General features: G+C 39.0%; 1 protein-coding gene across 1 annotated transcript; it reads left to right on the forward strand.

Moving 5' to 3' along the window:
* Positions 1-38: 38 nt before the first annotated feature.
* Positions 39-12,718, forward strand: nit2 (nitrilase family, member 2). Its single transcript, XM_052130120.1, has 11 exons — positions 39-133; positions 575-693; positions 906-1,026; positions 1,131-1,219; positions 7,687-7,780; positions 7,874-7,948; positions 8,042-8,120; positions 8,203-8,301; positions 8,380-8,435; positions 8,540-8,694; positions 10,422-12,718. Exons 1-10 carry the CDS (start codon positions 67-69, stop codon positions 8,650-8,652), a joined length of 912 nt encoding a protein of 303 aa, XP_051986080.1. The 5' UTR covers positions 39-66; the 3' UTR covers positions 8,653-8,694; positions 10,422-12,718.
* Positions 12,719-25,116: the final 12,398 nt, after the last annotated feature.

A 25,116-nucleotide genomic window follows, 5' to 3' on the forward strand; every position in this document is an offset into this window, starting at 1 on the left:
GGACTTTTAATTTGAATGTACTTTAGTGGGCGGATAATTTACGCTTCTCTCATTGGCGTTTTATGCATGCTTGCTGGTGTGCATCTGTGTCTGTACACGATATCAATGTCTGGTATTTTTAAAGCAATGTCAAGTGGGTATAATTTTATTATGTATCTTAATCAATTCAACTGTGATTATTCTTTACTATTTAAAAGATTTCTAGTCAGTCATCACTAGCTCATTAACACCCTTCATTTTAATTTTGCATTGAGCAGTTCACACTGTCTGATTTGAGGTTGCATTGACACTATAAACAAGTATCGTTTTGATTATGTTTTGACTGCGTTTTTGACTTCAATCACCAGAAATAGCAACGAAACTACAAGCAAAACAATTATTTAAACGATGTTGATTATGTTTTGACTGAAAAAGTGTTAAATTTTGAATATGTTTCGAAAGCAACTCTGACCTCGTATACAAAAGTACAGTGAGTCCCAAAACAAAGTCCATACAAGAAGAGTGCCGGTTGAAAGTGTTGTGAATCATTGATCCTGCCGCAGGTAATGAACAAACATGTTCTTCTACACTTTAGAGTTTCGTCTGGCCGTGGTGCAGATGCACGTGTCAAAGATTAAGGCTGAAAACCTTGGAAGAGCACACAAACTTGTGAAAGAGGCTGCAGGCCAAGGTGCAAAAGTTGTAGTCTTACCTGTGAGTATTACATTGTCTAGTCTAGGTTAAGCAGTACAAATTATGTTATACGATCGTTCACCAGTATTGCATAGTGTATGTGTTTGGATGGTACATTAAAGTCCATATTGCTGATTATTGATGATCTATTTCATGTTCATTCAAAGCAGAAAATATGCTTCTATCCTGTACTTCAATAAATGCATTAATACATTGAATATGTTTGTTTTTAGGAATGTTTTAACTCTCCTTATGGAACCGGATTCTTTGCAGAGTATGCCGAAAAGATCCCAGGAGAATCCACACAGATGTTGTCAGAGGCAGCCAAGGAATGTGGGATCTATTTAGTGGGTGGTAAGACCTTCAGGCATAAAGCATCACCTTTGGTGTTATTGAAGCACCAGCAATTGAGTCATTTATTTACATGTGCCTAACAATATTGTGTGTGTATGCTGTAGGCTCCATTCCTGAGGAGGATGGAGGGAATCTCTATAACACCTGCTCAGTTTTTGGACCTGATGGAAAGCTGCTTATTAAACACAGGAAGGTTAGTGTCTGTAGCAGGGCGGAGGGCCGGGTCGTGATGCTACACACCCGGCCCCTTATCAGGCTAATGAAGCCTCTGAGAGGGATAAAGGCTGACCAGAGACGGCGGTGTGACAGAGAGAGATATTTACAGGCAGCTGTCCGACACCTGTGTGTGTTTGTGTTTTGGTTCAGTTCTTCAATAAATACTATTTATATTGCCAAGCCGGTTCTCGCCACCTCCTTTCCATTTATACTGTTGTGGAAAATCTTTAAAGAATCTCTCTAAGTTTGCAAGAAAACTCTCAGAGTCCAGGGTTCCAAATACCAAAGTTGAAGTTTATTGAGCAACCAATAAACCCGAGAAGGCCAGCTGTCCATTCTGAATATGCAGTTCCAAGTTCTCTGTTATATACCCTTTAGTTATCTCTCTTGGAGCCATGAATCTCTCAAGTCCACTATCTCTGACCAATGGGCCCACACTTTACATTCTTTCTGCTCGCCACCATTATTTCCAAGGCCATCTGGTTTTTATCTAATGGTGGAAAGTCCTCCACTTATCTATTTAAAAAAATATATATACCACTACACATCTGTTTCTCTATTATGGGTTAGCAAAGGTCACACAGACAAGCATCTGCTCCTTTTCTTCACATGCTAGCAGATATCCATGAGATACTTCTGTGTTTTCTCCTTTTAACTTATAATAACATTACAATGGTTACCTTCTTCTGGTTACACATAATATTGATTAAGATTCTTAGAAAATATACCATAATACCTTTACAGTGTCATTTCAGAAGATCACACAAGAATCAAAAAGGGGTCACTCCATCTCAAGTGGTCCAATACAGGTTGATTACCTGTATGTATTTGTATTGCAAAACCAACATTTTTTATTTTACTTTGTTTAACCACAACCATCTTTGTGTCATGGAACAAACATTTTGGTTATTCAACTTTTTACAGAAACCTCAATATCTCGGCTCAGGATGGTCCAAGCTCCTTGGAACAAAAACAGATCTTTTGAGCACATTACCAGGTGCATGTACATATATAAACATTTGGCACATGTTTGCTCTTTAGACTTAGAACTTAAGTCATAATGTAATGCTCAAGATTTTTAAGTAAATTTATAATAGGAAGGTTTTGAGTCTCAGTCTTAATTTTTTAGGGGGTACCTAGTTAAGTATAGTGTGCATGCATAACATTTCAGGTTTAAAAATTCTCTTATTTTCGAGAAGGCGAGAAAGTGCAATTAAAAAATTCCCCTCATTTTTATATATGTACATGTACCTTGTAATGTGCTCTAGAGATCAGTTTTTGTTCCAAGGAGCTTGGACCATCCTGAGCTGAGATATTGAGATTTCCGTAAATTGCTGTATAACCAAAATTTGTTGTGCGCCATGACACAAAGATGGTCATCATGATTAAACCACGAAAATAAAAAACTATTGCAATACACAGAGATAATCACAAAAAACAATTTATGTATGTATGTATGTATGTATGTATGTATGTATGTATATGCAGGGCTTGACATTAACTTTTGGGCTCATAGGTCACTATGGCTAGTGGTGTTCTAAAGTCATTTCATTTTCACTAGCCACAATTCCCTGCCTTACAAAAAGTGGTAAAGGTAACTGCATGCAGTTGTTTGTACATTTTAGTTGAACAAGAAAAAAATCAGTTTAGCAGGACACAGGCTTAATGATTGAAGTCATCTCTAACTCATCATATCTAAAAGCAAACATGACCAGTCAGAACATGAGTAGGTCAGAACAGGATGAAAACTTTGTCAAAAATGTGTCCATAAATCATGAAAGTCCAGACTTTATATCACTTCATTTAAAATTGTACAGGACTTGCCCTTATGAAAGTTTACCATCGCTCTTGATTTGTTTAACAGGGGCATTTGTAATAAGGCTATAACTTCAGGTAAGATCATGGATGAGTCCTCATTACTGTGGTTCAGCCAATGTAGATAGTCTTTCTAAATATTAACTATAGGATTTGTTATAAAACTAATATGCAACTAGCCTAAAAGTTACCTGCCACGGCTGGTTTCTTCTCGTATTTGGTGGGTGTTAATGTCAAGCTCTGTATATATGACATTGTGTAATTTTTTTAAATGTTTTTATTTATTCCTTGTATTAAAGCTGACGTATGGGATTTCTGCACTACCAAACAGAAGTAGTAATAATAATAATACATAAGTCTTATATAGCGCTTTCCAAGGAACTCAAAGACGCTTTACAAATGAAACAATCAATGGTGAGAGTGGTATTATAGATTGTAGGCAAGGTGAAATAGATGGGTTTTGAGCAGTTTTTTGTAGGTGGTCAGTGAGTCCGAGTTTCTGATGTGGATGGGTAGTGAGTTCCAAAGGGTGGGGGCAGCGATGGCGAATGCTCGGTCACCCAAAGTTATGGGTGTATTGATTTGGTGATGGGTTTGAGAAGGCCTAAGTCAGCAGAACGGAGGCGTCGGGAGGGGCGGTGATGCTGTAAGAGGTCTGTGAGATATGGAGGTGCCAAGTTATTGAGGGCTTTGTAAGTGATGAGCAGAACTTTGTAATGGATGCGCTGTTGTACAGGGAGCCAGTGAAGCTGTTGAAGGACGGGGGTGATGTGGTCTCTGGAGCGGGTGTGGGTGAGGAGGCGGGCAGCAGAGTTTTGAACGTATTGCAGTTTTTTTATATCAGAGGATGGGAGACCATATAGGAGACTATTGCAGTAGTCGAGTCTTGATGTAATGAATGCATGAATGAGAGTTTCCGCAGTAGACGTGGAGAGGGTAGGGCGTAGACGAGCAATATTACGTAGGTGGAAAAAGGCAGTTTTGGTGATATGACGGATATGGGACTTAAATGTGAGTGTGGGGTCAAAAATGAAACCAAGATTTCGGATCTGGGGAGAGGTGGTAACTGTATGGCCATCGACGGAGAGAGTGAAGTCTTGGGAGGAGGGGAGGAGTGATTTGGGACCAATGACGATGATTTCCGATTTATTGCAATTTAGTTTAAGGAAGTTGGCGTTCATCCAGTATTTTATTGCAGAGAGGCAGGTTGTGACGGTTAATACTGTGGCAGGAGTGATGGATCTGGTGCTAAGGTATAGTTGTGTGTCGTCTGCGTAACTATGGAATTTTAATCCATGCTTATGAATGATAAGTCCAAGGGGAAGCATGTACAGGATAAACAGAAGGGGACCTAGCACCGAGCCTTGAGGGACTCCGTGATTGACAGGTATGGTGTGAGACGTACAGTTGTTGATGGATATGAATTGAGATCTGTTGGTAAGGTAGGAGGTGAACCAGGAGAGAGCTGAGCCAGAGATGCCAAGATGTTGTAGGCATTGTAAAAGGATGGAGTGGTCAATGGTGTCGAAGGCGGCAGAGAGGTCAAGTAGGAGGAGGATGGAGAGGGAACCAGAGTCAGAGGTGAGCAGGAGGTCATTTGTTACTTTGAGTAGTGTAGTTTCTGTAGAGTGATGAGTACGGAATCCAGACTGAAAGGTTTCGTAGAGCTGATTTGATAGGAGGTGGTGTTTTAGTTGAGAGGCGACCGAGCGTTCCAGGATTTTAGACAGAAAAGGTAGGTTAGAGATGGGGCGGAAGTTGTTGGGGTTGTCAGGATCCAGGCCAGGTTTTTTAAGTATTGGTGTGATGGCTGCAACTTTGAAGGAAGAAGGAACTGTTCCAGAGGTGAGAGAGGAGTTGATGATAGCCATGATGAGTGGGCTGAGGCAGGGGAGGCAGTGCTTGACCAGTGCAGATGGAATGGGGTCCAGTGGGCAGGTTGTGAGGTGGATTTTGTTGAAGTGGTTAGTGATATCGGTTTCTTTAATGACTGATAGGGAGGGGAGAATGATGTGAAATGGAATGGATGAGTCAAATTGAGGGTCTGTGCTGGGTGAAATGTTCACAGAGAGTTCTTGGTGAATGCTATCGATTTTATATTTAAAGAAGTCGATGAAATTATTGCATTTGTCCATGGTGAATAAGCGAGTGATGTTGTCAATGGGTTTGAGTAATTTATTAACTGTGGCAAACAGAGTCCGAGGGTTGGAGGATCCAGAGTGAATGATCTCAGAGTAAAATGCTGTGCGGGCTGATGTGAGCGCTGATCTATAATGATGGCTGTGATCCTTATAGGCTTGTAGGTGTACAGTGAGTCCAGTTTTCTTATGTAGGCGTTCCAGTTGTCTGCGTTCTTTTTTGAGTTTGTGCAGTTCAGGAGTGAACCAGGGAGCAGAGCGGGAAAAAATAACTGTTGCAGTTTTCACTGGTGCGAGAGTATTGAGGCTGGATGTGAGTGTGCAATTGTAGTGAGCTACTAGGTCGGCGGTGGTTGAGTTTTCAGGGATGCTGGGTATGGAAATTTTGTTTGTGATATGGGAGGAAAAGGCGGTGAGACAGAGGGACTTTAGATTTCGGTAAGATATGGTGCGTGTCTGCTTGAAGTGAGGGCTGGGGAGGTTGATATGAAATGTTATGGCGAGATGATCAGATATGGCCAGGTCTGTGTGTGTGAGAGTGTCAATATTAAGTCCAGTTGAGCAGACCAAGTCCAAAGTGTGTCCACGGGTGCGGGTGGGGAAATCGACATGTTGTGTGAAGTTAAAACTGTGTATAATGTCCAGGAAATCCATGGTGGGTTTGGAGGTGGAAGAGTCGATATGGAAATTGAAGTCATCTACGAGTAATATGGTTAATGAAGTTGTGCAGAGTTGAGTTATAAATTCTGAGAAATCTGACAGGAAGGAAGGATTTGGTTTGGGAGGACGATAAATTGTTGAAATAGTCAGAGGAGTGGGGCCTAAGAGTTTAAATGAGAGGTGTTCAAAAGAGGGAACCGATGGGATGGGGAGAGGGCGAAGCTTGAGAGTTTGTCTGTGGATGACAGCAATACCACCACCCCTGCCTTCAGGACGAGGTTGGTCCATATATGAGAATCCAGTGGGGGTGGCTTGGTTGAGGGAGAAATAGTCATGAGGTATTTGCCAGGTTTCAGTTAAACAGATTAAATCTAATTGTGAGTCCAGGATGAATTTGTTGAGAATGATGCTTTTATTGTTAAGGGATCTTATGTTCAGTAGTCCAAGCTTGAGAGACTTTTGTTTTGAAAGGGATGATGCGGAAATGGGAACTGACCGGAGGTTGAAATGGTTCACGTTACGTTGGCTCTGATGACGTTGTGCGTTGCTGTTTTGATGCCGGACGAGAAGAGAAGCAGTGAGGAAGTGTTGCGCCGAGCTGTCATTCCCGTGGATATGTGTATTAAGTTTCTACGGGAGCCTCTGTGGATGTAACGGTGGCGTTGAAGTAGTCCGAAGGTTTTTATTTCAGCGATGAGCTCCGGAGTAGCCGATGGATAACAGTTTAGCTGGAGTAGCTGTTTGGCTGAGTACCGGAAAACCATGAAGTTGTTAGTGGATTTTGGCAACCAAGGAGGCAGGATGAAGAGCAGAAAAAGAACTAGGACCAGGTACTGCATCGTCCGGGAGGAAAGATTGAGTCGTCTTGGGCAGGAGAAGTTTGCGTAGCCGCCCGAAAGCGCGGGTGTTAACCCGATCGATCCAGCGGCGTTGCCAACTATACGATCTGTAGTCCCTAAACGCAGCCAAACCAAACTGGGTCGGGTCCTTCGGTAGCAGAGACGTGCAGGCGAAAAGGTCCAGGTAAGTGCTGAGGTAGTTTTAATTCAATAAGAAGGTTTGTTTTGATTTCCCGGAGGGAGAAGCGGCAGCCAAAAAACGCGCCAGCGTCCTCTCCCCTCCTTCAAGACATCTTGATGCATGTGGCGATCAGGGTGGCGCCGACTATGTGTCGGCCGACTAATAAGTGCATGTGCAAAAATAAACATTGTTTTATCAAAACAGCTTTCAGAATACGCCGCCTCCTGCCGTTGATCGAACAAACAGATAGTCCTGCCCCCAACTCGTACCATTGGTTGAGTCAATGTTATTGTCTGTCTCGAGACAGGTCACACAAAACAAAAAGGAAAAAAGGAATTTTCATAGTGCCACTGAGACACAGTGTTTTCAAGAAAATTAACCTAATGAATGGATTACTTATGGCTGTCTGCATATTAAGCTGGGATAGGAGAAAATATTTTAACACTGAAAAAGTTACATCAGCTTTAATGGTTTTGCACAATTCTTTCATCATCATCATAATTATATAGGCAGGACAAATAGAAAGAATATACTGCCAGTATATGTTAGGTTACATGTAACCCTGGTTCTTTGAAAACAGAAGTGATATATCTCACAATGTGGTTGACTGTCGCAGTGACAGTGATTTATGTCAGGAAGGGAGCGCTTCCTGATTACTGTTGTGACTTGTCTGTCATTGGGCAGACGTGGTGTTATTAATTACTTCCATGATCGTCACGCTGGAGGCATTTCCTATAGTGAAATACTGAATCGTTTGTTAAAGAGAGAACAACTGCAGGCAGTTATCAAACTTACTGTAATATTCCTGCAGATTCATCTGTTTGATATTGATGTTCCTGGGAAGATACGCTTTCAGGAATCAGAAACACTAAATCCAGGAAACAGTTTGTCAACGTTTGATACCCGTGAGTAATTTTTGTTGAAGTCTTCACCATGAAGTTAACTTTATATTTGTGCTTATTTAAGATTAATACTATATGTGCCTGTTTTTTGTGCAGCATTTTGTAAAGTAGGTGTGGGAATTTGTTATGACATTCGATTTGCAGAGCTTGCACAGATCTATGCTAAGAAAGGTAAGAGGATTTTGCATTGCTTATGTCTAGAGTGTTTCTAAAATGTAATTTAGGAATGCTTGGTATGATTACCTCATTTCATTCTCTGTATAGGTTGCCAGCTTTTGGTATATCCTGGTGCCTTCAATATGACTACAGGGCCAGCTCACTGGGAGCTGTTGCAAAGGGGAAGGTCAGTATCCTGGACCCTGTGTAGTAACTGAGATTTTCTGTATTAAAGGCTGCCTGTAAAATTGTTTGTTTCCCTATGACAGAGCAATAGATAATCAGGTTTATGTGGCCACTGCTTCGCCAGCAAGGGATGAGACTGCCAGCTATGTAGCCTGGGGTCACAGCTCTGTTGTTAATCCTTGGTAAGTGCTTTATGCTGTGTTAATGATAGGCTATACATGCCTATACATGCATGGTAATTGTGTCCTATTTTCGTGCAGGGGTGAGGTTATTACCAAAGCTGGGTCAGAGGAGGTTGTAATGTATGCCGACATAGGTGAGTTTTGAACTTAATTTTCTTTGTACGTTCCTATTCAACATGTTGAAATAGTTCTGATATCTTGAGTACCTTCACTCATGTTGTTCGTCTTCTGCTTGTAGACCTGCAGTATTTGGCTGATGTGCGTCAGCAGATCCCAATCACTGTGCAACGGCGGAATGATCTATATAGTGTCAACACTGTTCAGGAGGACATAACACCCATACAGAAATAGGACTGCAGTGGTCAAGTCTTGATTTAATGCAGAACTCAGTCAGTAGGTGTCTTCATGAGTGTAAATGTGGGTTATCATACAACAAAGATGTTTTAATGTTTGAGAACATGAAGTGCCTCACAATTTGCACTGTTGTTACAGTAATGACCCTACAATGAAAATTACATTTGCAAAAGATCAAAAAAGTATTTAATTTCTTCTTCACTAAGATCTTAATACATCAGCAGGGCAAGCCAAGTTACTGTTTTTGAAAATCAATTGTTCAATATATCCACCTGCCAAATTTGTTAAATAAATGATATCTATTCTGTTACTACAAAGTACTGAAAAATCTTTAAGCTTGCGTACCTTAATTACGTCACCTTTTTTCCCACAGTAAGCAAACCGAAGGACTTTTTCTTACCCAAGGAAATATTTTTTAATCATATTTTCAATAATTCGGAATAGTTCTATAGTCAAAATAAATCGTGATCCTGGAAGACCCTTATTGGTCACACAACTGATCCTTTGCAGTTATACGGATGAACCCTATCAGGTCAACAAATTCAATTCAGATGTATCAATATTGAAGCCTAGATTTGACTGTAGCCTTTTATTTTTGGTTGTCCTGAAGGGCTTGGAACATCTGTCAAACTACTTACATTGTAGATACCATGCTCAAAACTGAGCACTGTCTTTTGTGTATTCCTTATTTTTTTGGTGCACAACCTAACATTTTTGTGCACGTACACAACAGGTGATGACCAATTTTCCCTTTACAGCTAGCAGCCCACTAAACCACATTTTCCTCTGTTTTTCAGTCATACGACCTTTCCAAAAACTGTTAATATGTTGTGTATTAACCCAGGACAGTTTTTGTTTTTGTAAAGGTCATACAACTGAAAATCAGATCATATATTCTACATTAGATCATATATACTCCTTATAAATGACGCTGTACCATGGTTCTTTTTGAATACTTGCATAAATGACAACTTTTTGAAAGCGTATTTCTAGAACTAAAGTACACTAAATATTTGCTGATGTAAAATGCAATCTGCACAGTTTCTAACCTACCAATTCATTTGAATGTAGGATACTGAAACTGAAACGTCATAATTTTGAAAATGCTGTCATCTAGTGGACTGAGGACTAAAAGTAAGTTGTAGTGTCCCAACATGTGTCCAGTCATGCCATGTTCAACAGCTGTTCAAACAGTTGAGCATGGCATGGTGCAAAAACATGTGGAATAGCACATCCTTGTGGAATCACTTCATTTCCTTATACTACTTGTTATACAGTAATTGATTTAGAAGGAGGATCTGTTGTTATACCTTCCTGTTTAATTTAAATAATTTAATTTTAAGAGCTCTGCACTTATCTGAGATCTCATGGACCTGGTGTCTCGCAATTAGCCATACCTGGGCAACACGTGGCTTCAAGCACGCTCGGCCTGCTTCCAGCCAGAATATCATTAGCTACAGATGCGATCCACGTTGGTTCAAAACTGAAACAATGCAACTCTTTGGCTGTAGTGCCTCCCAATTTATTGTCTATAACAGGGTTCCCCAATTTGTGTTTTCACCAAGGGCAAAATTCTGTCAACAATACAAAGTCTATTACGATGTAATGACAAAGTGTTTGTGCTGCTGCTATTATTATTGTTATTATTATTATTTATATTGTTGTTTCTATTATTAAGAGTCAGAAAAGTCTTAGTTATTTTTCTCAGTATTAGTAGACTGTTTCATTTATTCAAATAATTATGAACATTTTGTTTGGGTATACAGGTACACAAAACTACACAACTTTGCCTGCTGGGGGAAAAAAAACTTTAATACAACAATCTGGATCTCCATGTCCTTCATGTGTCAACTGTTCCTGCTCATCTCCAAACAGGATCTACTCCGTGCACTTTCCCTAATTGCTGATTCAAGTGTTAGACCTATTTGTATTAGTATTGTTCTTAAGGATAATATAACAAAGTATTGCAATAATTTCAATGAAGAAAAGACTGTGAGCCAATATTTTCTTATAAATTATTTTGAATACTAGGCAATGCATCATATTTGTTCTGTACAATGTTATTCTTTATGTCCACTATTCCACATGTATTTATCACATTGCCTTGTGTTATATTCTCCAGACATTAAAAAAAGAGTAGTTGGCATATAACTTTTGGAATATAATCATAGCAACATACATGTGTAAATATAAATGTGACATATATTTATGCAACAGTGCTCTTTACTCATCTCACTTGCATAAAAACACAGATGATATACTCCTTAGAATGCATCAACAACATGGAAAGAGTATATTGAAACATTTATGCCAAATTAGGTAAATAAATACTTTAACAGCATTCAATATATTCATCTCTAGCACTGACAGCAAGCATGAGCAGGTCACGAGACTGTTATAAATGTTTGTAGAACAGCAACAGCGCCGTGTACTGTACCGGCACGAAATGAAGTTTTGTTTTTGTTTTTTCCGAACTGTGTATAGACCGGGGGGCTGTTCCATAAACCAAGATTAGAGTATAAGCCAGGCTTATTTCGGTTAGTCAGGCTTATTTTTGGTAGATTCGGTTTCATAAATCAAACTTAAAAAAGTTCAAACTCAGTTACCCCGGCAACTTATGCTGGCAAATTAACCTGGTCCGGGGCAGGCTAACTATCAGGCTAAGTCTGAGTTCAGGCTTAACGCGCATACCATTTATACTCACCTGCTGGTATTTCGATGTCATTTTATTTTACTTAACCACTATTAATAAAATTTGTTTTTTAAATAAATCAGGAAATGTACTTTACTAATAAATGTAAGAAATAAGGTAGAAATACACTAAGAAATGTTCAAAACTTGTGTGTTTAATTGGTGAGTTTGGTTAATGAGTTTGGTAATTAATTAAAAGTATATAAATAGGGAGCTGAACTCGTTTCCAAACTTAACCATGGCGTGTCCTTTCATAGATGAGGTGGTGGATGAGGGAGCTATAGTCTTGCGGAGGGCATTTCTAAGAGAGAGAACTTTCAGAGACAGGTCAGACCCGTTGGCTTTTAATGACAGCTACCTGTATGAGCGATATAGGTTCTCAAGAGATGGCATTGCATATATTTGTAGATTACTAAACCCACACATTGCAAATAATACACGCCGCAACAGAGCGCTCACAGTCCCACACTTCGCTTTTTTGCCAGTGGAACATTTTTGAACACAGTTGGAGATGCAGAGAATATCAGCAAAGCATCAGTTTGCCGCTCTGTACGAACTGTGTACCTTTCTTTAAAAAGACTACTCAATGTGTTCATCACATTCCCTGGCCACAAAGCTATTCGTACCATTAAACATGCCTTTTATGGAATAGCTGGTAAGTTCAAATAACTATAAAACATGGAAATATTTCTTGACTGTTGATTTTACATGGGACATATTTAAAACAAACAAATAATTTTCCTAGGTTTCCCAAATGTTATCGGTGCATTGGACTTAGTGTTAATTTCGTCAGACGAGACGAGACTAAATATGTTCGTCAACGACCTTTTTTTTCCATGACTAAAACGAGACGATGACGAGACTGCACCAATGTCCAAAAACGCTGACTAAGACTAAATTAACATGCATTATTGTTGACGAAAAAAGACGAGACTAAAATGTTTTACATAAAATAAAAGCGAAGATAAAATCTATCTTCATTTTCGTCAACAATCGTCTCGACTTTTTCATCATGAGATAGAATATTGTTACGAGCCTTCAAAATATTCCGAATGAGTTCGCGCTGTTGCTCAAGTGACGGTTACAGGTCTCATACTCCTGTTGCTGCCAGCCTGTGGATGCAACACGAAACTACATGGAGCAAGAACACAACAATGACATTGACAAAAAGTCAGAGTGTGTCATTATAACTGACGGGAAGCACTGCGGACAAAAAATATCGGGGAAAAACACCACCAACCTTAAGCGACATCTAAAGCGTACACTCTGAATAGAAAAATGAGACAAAAGGCAACCAAAAACAGCTTTAAAAATCTTTGTAATTTGTCAGTCTGAGTCTGTTGGGCCCCAGCTTTTGAATTGTGTTGGTTCAAAATAAAATAATCTAAAGAACAAGTTCATCATTTGTGAATGTGTCTCTTAAATCAGAAAACCGGACACTTTTAACAAAGTGAATTCAACAAAAATCATTCAACAAGTGTATTTTGTCAGGTAATTATGACATTTAACCAATATTTGAGATGTGTTAAACACTATTTGACTGAAATGGTTATCTCAGAATTAATCTCAGAAATAATTTATTTTAAAAAAGACAAATGTTTTGACTTACACTTGACTAAGATATATTGAGTTTTCTTTTGACTAAAATGACGAGACCTTAGTCGACTAAACCTTGACTAAGATACCTTAAATTCTCTTTTGACTAAAACGACGAGACTTTTAGTCGACTAAACCTTGACTAAGATACCTTAAATTCTCTTTTGACTAAAACTAGACTAAAATGCAGACTTTAGACTAAACCTTGACTAAGATACTTAAATTCTCTTTGACTAAACTAGACTAAATGCAGACTTTAGTCGACTAAACCTTGACTAAGATACCTTAAATTCTCTTTTGACTAAAACTAGACTAAAATGAGACTTTAGACTAAACCTGACTAAGATACCTTAAATTCTTTTGACTAAACTAGACTAAATGCAGACTTTAGTACTAAAACGACTAACAAAAAAAAGATATGTGAATGACTAAATATGACTAAAACTAACAAGGACATTTGGCACAAGACTAAGACTAAGACTAAATTAAAAATAGGTGACAAAATTAACACTAATTGGACTGCACCCATGTGCGTATTAAGTGTCCGTCTGGTCCACATGAAGCGGACTTTGTGAATAGGAAATCAGTACACAGCATCAATGTACAGGTACGGTCCCACTGAGATGATATCGAAGGCTATGCTCTAGCACTGAGTGTTCTGTACTAAGCTGGGCACCAGTGTTTAGTTCATTGCAATTAAAATGTAGTGACCTACAGGTTTAATTTATTTTAGATGATTAGTAATGCAGATTGCATCATCACAAATGTAGAGGCCAAATGGCCAGGCTCTGTGCATGACTCCAGAATCTTTAGAGCCTCATGTCTCTACCAGCAACTAGCAAGAGGTATGCTAGTAATCACTTAAATCGCAAAAAGTCTTAAAAAAAGAAAGAAAAAAAAAACTACATTATATATCTATATATATTCATTCTGTCGATGCAGGAGAATTCTCAGGAGTTTTGCTGGGAGACAAGGGATACCCATGCCCGCCTTACCTCTTGACTCCCCATCAGGAGCCCCAGACAGAGGCACAGCACCGCTACAACATTGCCCATGCATGCACAAGAGGTTGTATAGAGATGGCATTTGGGCTGATAAAGTCAAGGTTTCAGTGCCTGAAGCACCTCAGAGTGACTCCAGCTAGGGCATGTGACATTGTAGTTGCTTGTGTAGTGCTCCATAACATTGCTTGTCTGAGGAGAGAGAGGGGCAATCAAGGATTGTTGAAGAGGAAGACTGGGGCAATGAAGCAGTATTGGAAGAAAACGAAACAGGCAGACTTATGAGACACATATGCAAATAATTATTTTGCTTAATATGGTCTAAACCATGTGTAGCCTTTAAAATTTTCCACTGGCCCCTCAACTTTCTCCTTAGTTGAACAAACACACAGAAGTCAAAGTATTTAATGTGACTTGTCTTTATTCAGAGTGAATCTGCCTGTTAGGGGTGAAAACACACAAATAAATGTTGTGGAAAGTGATCAAAAAGGTAATGTTTTTTTTTCCCCCTTTTCCTTTTTTAAAAATGGTAGTTCTACTTGCATTTTTCTGTAGCTGTTGAATTTCCAGCTCCAACTTCCTCATCTTCAGTTTTTTATACTGGATGTCGATATCAATCGCTTCCATTTGTTTAAGGAGGTAGCGTTTATACACTCCTTTTATGTTTTCTGGGTTCTGTAGCAACATAGATTTAAGTTATTTCATTGAATACTCTTGTCACATTGTTTTCATTTCTTAATACTCACTTTGTCACATGTGGTCCCAGACTGAGAGGGCTCTAGAACAGTGTCAGCATCCTGAAAACACATTATGATCATTTTATCACACAAGTACACTTTTTAATATTCAATACAGTATAGCATGGAACCTGTGAGTACCTCAGGCCTCCTTGAACATACAGACACAGTCTCCTCATCCTCCTCAACTGATGGGCCTTCTCCCTGTTACCACTGATTAAACTCAGTTAAACTCATTAGCTTACATGACTGATTTAAAAGGTCTCATACTCACAGGCAACATGATGTCTGGTGGATCCATAATGCATACAGAATCTTGATAGAAAAAATATTTTTTTACCAAAATGCACCATTACAATAGCACAAGTACCTCTACGTGACACTACTGCTATAAGAAGGAATAATGATCACACACACACACACACACACACACACACACACACACACACACACACACACACACACACACACACACACACACACACACACACACACACACACACACACACACACACACACACACACACACACACACACACACACACACACACACACACACACACACACACACACACACACACACACACACACACACACACACACACACACACACACACACACACACACACACGATGATGTCCCCCCCCCCTCTATTCCCTCAAGGACGGGCCTCCCTTTATTAATTTCCAAAGCCAGCTCCTCTGCAGGAGTGAAGCTGGCTGGTGCCCTCCCCCAGTGCCAGCAACCTCAGTCTTCTTTTTGGTCGCTGCAATTAAAAAAAAATAAAATAAAAAAAAACCCTGAATAGTTGTAACTTCAAGCTGGCATTGATTACATATGTACATACCATTAGATTTACTTACCATTCTGAACTATATTTTTATATTTTATTTTCACCTGTTGCCAGGTTCTTTTTCCTTCACTTAAGTTGCTGCTGTGTGAAAGCAATTAACGTTACTGTTATTCACACACAAACTTTGCAATGTATTGTGACACACATTCAATGTTGATAAAGTATTTTAGATAGTTTACACCGCTACTTACGCATTGAGACGATCAGCAATTTCCTGCCAACCTTTCTCTCTTGCTTTATTTATTGCCGCTGTATTGCCTTTTTTGGTGATGACATCTTTAAATTCTTCATATGTTTCCAATAGCAAACGCTGTTCTGTTGCCGTGAACATCGCTGCTCTATCTTTTCCTTTTGTTGCCATGGTAGCCCACAGTAAATCGATTGACACATGCTCGACTTTTCAGGACTTTTAAACAATGGCGTGCACGCGCAATTATCTAGACTATTTAAACCTGACTCAAATTAGTAAGATCACATGATCCTCAACTTACTGTTATGGAACCAATTTAAGCGCGGATGTATAGCTCGGCTCATTCAAGTCAGGTTTTGGACTTTAATCCCCGCTTTTCTAAGCGGCTTTTATGGAACAGTCCCTAGGGGTGCCCAAACGTTTTCATAGGAATGGCTAAAAATCAAAGTTGATTAAGGGCAGTGGAACAAAATGTATGAAAACGTTGCATACATCAAACTGTATTATTTTAAAATTAAATATTTATTCTGCAAAGCACATTACTCTAAAATTAAAATCATCAAGTGTCCTATACTTGCACAAATGCACATATTTGATTTCAATATAATTATGTATGTTTTGGATAAAATATCAGCTTAACGACTAAAAGCACGAGTCTCTTAAATCATGGTTACTGTCTCTTTAAGAAAACGCATGTCCTCATTGAACACACGGTAGTTCTGTGCAGTTTTACGTAGTTTTGGAGAGATGAAGATACAATGTCATGACGTAATACTATCAAGTTGGATATTGTTTTGTTTTGTGACAGGAGATATTTCTTATCATTGACCTAGGCTACACATTGTCTTGGATTTCACTCAGTACCATTTATTGAGACTACCAAATGTAACAGTATTATTGAAATAAACAATGCTGTATTTTGCGTAGTTAATGCATTTAGCCTACTTTTATTTGACATTAAAACTGTTTTCCTGTTGTGAAATCAAAAACTTGAATTTAACTTTTTCTTTTCTTAAGAGGTGATGGATTAAGGCTGAATGCATTACATTGTGAAAGGAATTATAAGATACGAAGCACATTTCTGCAAATTAAAAAATTGAGAGGCCTATTAATTTCGTTGACTCCAAAATATGATTGATTAAGAACCTGCCGAAATATTGCATTGTATCTTGAGGTTATTAAAAAACTTTCAGCTATCTGTTTATAGTTTGTAATACAAAAAATACAACAGAAAATGTTAAAATAAAAAGAATAATTAAAAACGAAGAGCTGCATCAATGCCATATTCTTTTTCTTTGGGCACCCCTGGTCAGTAATTACGATTTTCATAAACTCGTTGGTTTGGAACGCATATATCGCATTTTGCCTAATGAAAGACCAGACCTGTGCTGACAGGACTCTGAGCCCTCTGGCATGCCTCCACAAAATTTACTCAACCAGCTGAGAGAAGATAGCTGCTGGGCAAATGCTGTTTTAACTTTCTTTGCACCAAAAAGGCATCTCGTTTCATCTTGGCAAATTAATAAATGCATTTTACTCGTTCTTTTCAGAGAACATTCTCTCTTTATTATCATTCCATATTGGAAATAAACAAATAAGGGCATCATCGGAGGTCATGCAGGTACATATAAATGGTTTAAATGGAGACAAGAAACGCATTGTCACGATCTCTGTAAAGTAAGAAGCAGGTTTTATATTCTCTTCAATACATTACACAGCAAGTGAATGATTTAATTACTTTTTTAATATAAATGCTGAAGTTAGACAATTATAAGACATTAGGCCAACATTCTGCTGTACATCCTGTAGTTGTGTGATAGTTTATAAATTCACGAAATTCTGGTATTATTATCCTTCTATTTATTTACATTGCAGTCAATAACAATGGAACTTTTACACATTCGCCGGAAATGGGGCCGCTGTTTACTTCCGCGTTGCAAAATAATGTGTATAGACCTTTTGTCTTAAGTTTGTCTCGCAAAATTGTCACTGATTTCTTGTGAACAGGCCTTTAGCGTGGGCCAAACGTTTGTCTCTCGTGGCCCGGATGTGGCCTGCAGGCCGCCTATTGAGGAACCCTGGTATATAACATTTAAACAACATGGCCCATGAAAATGTCATTTTGGCATTTTTTTGATGGCTTATGAAATTGCATAAACATTAAGGGGGTCATTTCTTAGACTTTTTGCATTAAAATGTTCCCCCTTTTAATCTTTTTACCAATGTACCTTTAAGTCTATTGTGATTGGCTATACTATTTGCTTGTGAAATATGTCACTACGCTTAATTTCGAGTTGCAGGTTTGTTGTTGGGTGCAGTGTAGTTGCCACTGCCTTAATCTGGGTCCACAAAATCCCCGCGATCTCAGATACACCTTTCCACGCAGTATTTTTCTTAAAAATGTCCTTGAACGTGGGAAGAGACATATCATAGAGCACTGGAAAATTTCTAACAGCAAGAATTCGCCTTTCATCCATCTTTCCGTTACTGCAGGAGCTGAGAGAGCGAGAGAGAGAGAAGGATCACGTGAGCTCTCCCGTCGTCTCTCCTATTGGCTGTCGCTTCCGTTAGTCGCTCCAAAGTTGAACTTTTCTCAACTTTGTCGCGTCGCTGGACACGCCCACATCTAGCGCCAACGGTCGCGACAGCTCGTGTCGCCGGAAGTCGCTGTGCTCTCATTGAAAATGAATGATATTGAGTCGCTGTCGCGCGCGATGTCGCTGGCAGTGTGTACGCACCTTTATCCTCCAATACAGCTTCTTGCAAAGCCTGTATTGCATTTTTTACAGATTCACAAAGCAATCTTGGCTGAAATGCAAACACTAACTGTTAAGGTCATATTGACGCAATGAGTGACCTTGATGAAAGTAAACTTTGGTAGAGATGCAGGAGCAGCATAACAAAATAAGCTTGCTAATGGCAAGAATGACATACGTATCAAAGAACAGCATTAAAGAAAAACTGGAGCATGTCACAGCTTTCCTCAGCGATCTGAATGTAGTTTAGATCCACTGTCATTTCAAGGCAGATCAGATGCATATTCTTTTGATTTTGCTGACAGTCTTGTTGGTTATGAGTATTGGTGCTAATGAGCAGAGTTGCCGTAATAAATGCTCTACACAAAACTCTTCATTTCCCCCAAAATAATATGTTTCTATGGTAACTATGATCTGTTTTTGCATGAATGACACAAAATCTATAATTGAGGTATATATATATATATATATATATATATATATATATATATATATATATATATATATATATATATATATATTTTTTTATTGACTGCATATGCTGTTGTTCTCAGCATTTATTGAACTATTCTCCATGGTGAGCCTCAAATCGATGCCTCCCTAGTGGGCTGCTTTTTCAAATAATCAGCAGCTACTGTGGGCACTGCTCATCAGATAGCCAATAAAATTAGATGAAACCTTATAAACCAAATACTGATTGCCTACCTCTCAGATATTTTAGAGATAGAAGTACTACCCCATTCAATATATGCCTCCTTAAGTTAGACTTGATGACTGTGGTTAATTTTTAAAACTGTATCCACAAAAATAAGAGGCCGATATAAGGAATATTCAAGGTTAACGTTAATCTCAATCTACAGTGTTTGGGGCATAATCTTGATTACCACAAAAATGCTACTTGTACCTCATTTCCTTTAAAATAAAGCAAATATCTGGGTTCCAGTGAGCCACTTACAATAGAAGTGAACGGGGCCAATTTTCAATTGTGCAAGGTGGGTTTGTGGCCATAGGCGATGTTGTTGCCGGTGATGTCTGGTAAGGACCTGCCTTACAACAGGCCTACAAGCCCCCAGTCCAGCCTCTTTCAGCCTATTGCAGACAGTCTGAGCACTGATGGAGGGATTGTGCGTTCCTGGTGTAACTCGGGCAGTTGTTGTTGCCATCCTGTACCTGTCCCGCAGATGTGATATACCGATTCTGAGCAGGTGTTGTTCCTTCCTGTCTCCCTGTGTCACAGTATAGACATTGCAATTCAGGGCCGGACTGGGACACAATTTCAGGCCGGGAAATCCTACACCCATCCAGGCCATCCTATGCACCCAAATAAAATTTAGAAACACGGACAACCTTGTCGTTCCCCCCCAAATTACATTTATTTCACAGTATGACCATAACATAAAAACATAAACAACCAACCTAGAAGTAAAGCAGTCCTAATATCAAATGGGTCTGCACATAATGTCCTGTGCACTGCAATTACAACTGCAATAAATAATGTTATGAGATTAATGTTTTAAATAAATGTTTGAATATAAAAAAAATGCAATACTTCAACATTAAACTAAACCGCCAATAAGTGGCGGCAAGTGACCGTCTTAATTAGTGAGTCATTCATACAAAAGATTCGTTCAAAACGCTGAATTATTCAGTAACAAAACACCGCGCTGCTGTAGCTTTCCTTTGGAGCTATTTTAGTCGGTGAAATAGAATAAAAACAGTTAATATGGTTTGTGTCTAAAATGTAAGTAACTTAATAATAAATATTAACTACGCTACTTGTTTATTGAACAATAAATTCAATGTAACATTTTCAATCGTGATAATATTCAGCAAAACAGCTCCCTTAGTTGTGTTATGTTAAACTAAATCATATGTTATAAATAAAAAAAACAACAATTACAATTTTTACCTCAGTACATTTCTTCTGTGAGTTTTCTGTGTGCACTCATTTGTTTTGATTTCTCCACGAATGTAACGTTAGACGGGCGCTACCGCTTACATTTGCTAGCAGTTCAATACTAAGTTAACGAAGAAAAAAGTACAGTATTTACAGATGAAACTGACCTGCACTTGAAGCCCTGAACAGGTCATTTTGCAACATTTTGCTGCTTCTTCTTGGAGTGCTTTCTTTTTTTTTTTTGTCCTTTCCCTCTCTGCTCCACCTGTCCGTTTTCTCTCCATCATCGCATTTTCTGTTTAACCGTTTGTCTGAGGCGTAAAGTCGAATCGTAGCCTTGCCAGTCAAGACTAACAGATTCATGATTTTTTATTGTTTTTTATTGTTATTAATATTAATAATAATTTTATTGAATGACGAATTCAAAAATGATCACTGGTAAAGGTAGTAATATAAAATAATAATAATAATAATAATAAAAAAAAAATAATAACCCTGGCTGGCAGCAGGCCAACTTAGTCGCCAGGCCAACGGGAATTGTCCCGGTGCTCCCGATGGCCAGTCCGGGCCTGTTGCAATTTATTGCCCTGGCCACATCTGCAATCCTTATGCCTCCAGGGACCCTGGGCATCTTTCTATTGGTGTTTTTCGGAGTCAGTAGAAAGGTCTCTTTAGTGTCATACGTTTTTATAACCTTAATTGCTTATAGTCTGTAAGCTGTTAGTGTCTTAATGGCTGTTCCACTGGTGCATGTTCATTATTTGTTTATGGTTCAAGCATGTACATTTTTTTAAAATCCTTTACAATAAAGATCTGTAAAGTTATTTGGATTTTTACAAAATTATCTTTAAAATACAGTGTCCTGAAAAAGGGACATTTCTTTATTTGCTCAGTTAATATATACAGTGAGGAAAATAAGTATTTGAACACCCTGCTATTTTGCAAGTTCTCCCACTTGGAAAACATGGAGGGGTCTGAAATTGTCATCGTAGGTGCATGTCCACTGTGAGAGACATAATCTAAAAAAGAAAATCCAGAAATCACAATATATGATTTTTTAACTATTTATTTGTATGATACAGCTGCAAATAAGTATTTGAACACCTGTCTATTAGCTAGAATTCTGACCCTCAAAGACCTGTTAGTCTGCCTTTAAAATGTCCACCTCCACTCCATTTATTATCCTAAATTAGATGCACCTGTTTGAGGTCGTTAGCTGCATAAAGACACCTGTCCACCCCATACAATCAGTAAGAATCCAACTACTAACATGGCCAAGACCAAAGAGCTGTCCATAGACACTAGAGACAAAATTGTACACCTCCACAAGGCTGGAAAGGGCTACGGGGAAATTGCCAAGCAGCTTGGTGAAAAAAGGTCCACTGTTGGAGCAATCATTAGAAAATGGAAGAAGCTAAACATGACTGTCAATCTCCCTCGGACTGGGGCTCCATGCAAGATCTCACCTCGTGGGGTCTCAATGATCCTAAGAAAGGTGAGAAATCAGCCCAGAACTACACGGGAGGAGCTGGTCAATGACCTGAAAAGAGCTGGGACCACCGTTTCCAAGGTTACTGTTGGTAATACACTAAGACGTCATGGTTTGAAATCATGCATGGCATGGAAGGTTCCCCTGCTTAAACCAGCACATGTCAAGGCCCGTCTTAAGTTTGCCAATGACCATTTGGATGATCCAGAGGAGTCATGGGAGAAAGTCATGTGGTCAGATGAGACCAAAATAGAACTTTTTGGTCATAATTCCACTAACCGTGTTTGGAGGAAGAAGAATGATGAGTACATCCCAAGAACACCATCCCTACTGTGAAGCATGGGGGTGGTAGCGTCATGCTTTGGGGGTGTTTTTCTGCACATGGGACAGGGCTGACTGCACTGTATTAAGGAGAGGATGACCGGGGCCATGTATTGCGAGATTTTGGGGAACAACCTCCTTCCCTCAGTTAGAGCATTGAAGATGGGTCGAGGCTGGGTCTTCCAACATGACAATGACCCGAAGCACACAGCCAGGATAACCAAGGAGTGGCTCTGTAAGAAGCATATCAAGGTTCTGGCGTGGCCTAGCCAGTCTCCAGACCTAAACCCAATAGAGAATCTTTGGAGGGAGCTCAAACTCCGTGTTTCTCAGCGACAGCCCAGAAACCTGACTGATCTAGAGAAGATCTGTGTGGAGGAGTGGGCCAAAATCCCTCCTGCAGTGTGTGCAAACCTGGTGAAAAACTACAGGAAGAGTTTGACCTCTGTAATTGCAAACAAAGGCTACTGTACCAAATATTAACATTGATTTTCTCAGGTGTTCAAATACTTATTTGCAGCTGTATCATACAAATAAATAGTTAAAAAATCATACATTGTGATTTCTGGATTTTTTTTTTTAGATTATGTCTCTCACAGTGGACATGCACCTACGATGACAATTTCAGACCCCTCCATGATTTCTAAGTGGGAGAACTTGCAAAATAGCAGGGTGTTCAAATACTTATTTTCCTCACTGTATATACCACTACTTGGGAGTGGCAACAGGTGATTGCACATGCTCCATCTCTCTCTCTCTCTCTCTCTCTCTCTCTCTCTCTCTCTCTCACTCACTCACTCACTCACTCACACACACACACACACACACACACACACACACACAGACACACACACACACACACATGTTGTGTTTCCATGTTTTATGGGGACTTTCCATAGACATAATGGTTTTTATACTGTACAAACTTTATATTCTATCCCCTAAACCTAACCCTACCCCTAAACCTAAACCTCACAGAAAACTTTGTACATTTTTACATTTTCAGAAAACATAATTTAGTATGATTTATAAGCTGTTTTCCTCATGGGGACCCGACAAAATGTCCCCACAAGGTCAAAAATTTCGGGTTTTACTATCCTTATGGGGACATTTGGTCCCCACAAAGTGATAAATACACGCTACACACACACACACACACACACACACACACACACACACACACATCCTTGTTTATCCAATAACTTGTTATAAACAGCACAAACTGTGATACTATTTCTGAAGTGACATTTTTGAATTACTAATGAAGGCTTGGAAGCATCATTTGGTTTGAACCAGCAACGCCAGATTCTGATCCATTGTGTAAGAAAGTAGTTCCATGCACAAATGCGTTTTTATGACCGTACTCAGTTTTTCCTCATTTTTTTTATTTACTTGTTCATTGGACTGTTGTATACGGCACTTGGCCTGAGTCCTCATGCCTGCGGACGAATCACAGCAGTGCTGATGTACCACTGGTTACACCAGCAAAAGCTATTTCTACGGGTGAGATGAAGTAGAAATAGAACTTAGAGTTAGACAACAATTGCAGGTTACCACTTTTTACATTGTGTATAACAGTTATGCCTGACAATCATTGATTGATTTTGTCAGCAATCATATCAACAAAGGTTTTTCAGGAGTCAGCAAATTTGCCATATTTATAGTCCAAATACCGGCAATATTCATATTACATGCTTTTCTTAATTAACTTTTAAAAGATGCCTTTTGCATTTGTCTTTTTGTTTGGTGAGGTAGTGGGGTGTTAAACAAGAAAGGCTCTACAACTGTAATGCCATTATCATTATGTAGATGATTATATATTTTTATTCTTTATTTTGAGACTATTGGAGTGAGTGGAAATAAACAGTAGTAGTTAATTCATAAAGTAATCAAGCACAGGTCTCATTTGATCTTTGTCTGTGCTAACAATTTTAGTCATTCCCAGTCATGGTTTTTGTCATGTGTTCATGTGTCTTTGTAAAGCTGTGTTGAATGTGCATTCCTGCCATGTTTTGTGTTTTCCTGTGTTCAGCTTTTTAATAAAGGCTGCAATTAGATCCTGCACTCCTGACATTGCAAAGGAAATTGAAATATTAAAATTAGACTTCAATGCCACAGTTCCCTTGGAAAGTAATTACAGTGCCATGTCATGTCCTCATGCCATAAAATTAGATGCAAGAAATAATTTACTTCTCAATAAAAGCTGCCATTCACTCTTGTATTGTAGCATTATTGGTGATGGCGTTAGATTCTGATCGGCTTTAAATATGTCTATTAGTATTCATCTTGTGAAGTCAACAAACAACACTCTTGTGGAATTCAAAGTGATTGCTTATGATGTACTAGTACTATAAGGAGGAAGAAAAAAACTAGAAAAAAATATGGAGGGAATGCAATGATTGTTGTAAGGTTTTATGGTACATTACAAGAAGCACCAGATATTGAAAGAAATAATTCTTTAAAAATATTTGACCAGGATGTACAGACATTTCTATGAATGGCTGAACAATCTTGTCCTGAGGGATTCAGCGATGCCAGTGCCAATGTATATTATAATCCATATGTGATGCGGAGGAGTGTGTGGCCAGGCCGTGAGACAGCACGGCCAACGCTGAATCAGCTGATCAGCGGAAGAGCGAGATAAAGGGGAGCAGAGACGCCAATCGAGAGAGAGAGAGTTGTGTTTGTTCCTTATGTTTTATGTTGGTTTAAGTTTTTTACCATTAAACTTTATGTTCACTGTTCAACAGGTTCCCACCTCCTTTCCCATCCTTATACTGTTACACCATACAATTTGGGAACTAGATTATATCTCAAGATTGGAAGGGGTGCTATTTTATTAAAGCAAATGAGACTACCAGATTTGTAGCCTTAGGTCACTGCTTTGTGATTAACCCCGGTAAGCATTTTCAGGCTCATCAGTGACAGGT

This window comes from Xyrauchen texanus, chromosome 7 (genome assembly GCF_025860055.1).
Source record: "Xyrauchen texanus isolate HMW12.3.18 chromosome 7, RBS_HiC_50CHRs, whole genome shotgun sequence".
NCBI classification, from domain to species: domain Eukaryota; kingdom Metazoa; phylum Chordata; class Actinopteri; order Cypriniformes; family Catostomidae; genus Xyrauchen; species Xyrauchen texanus.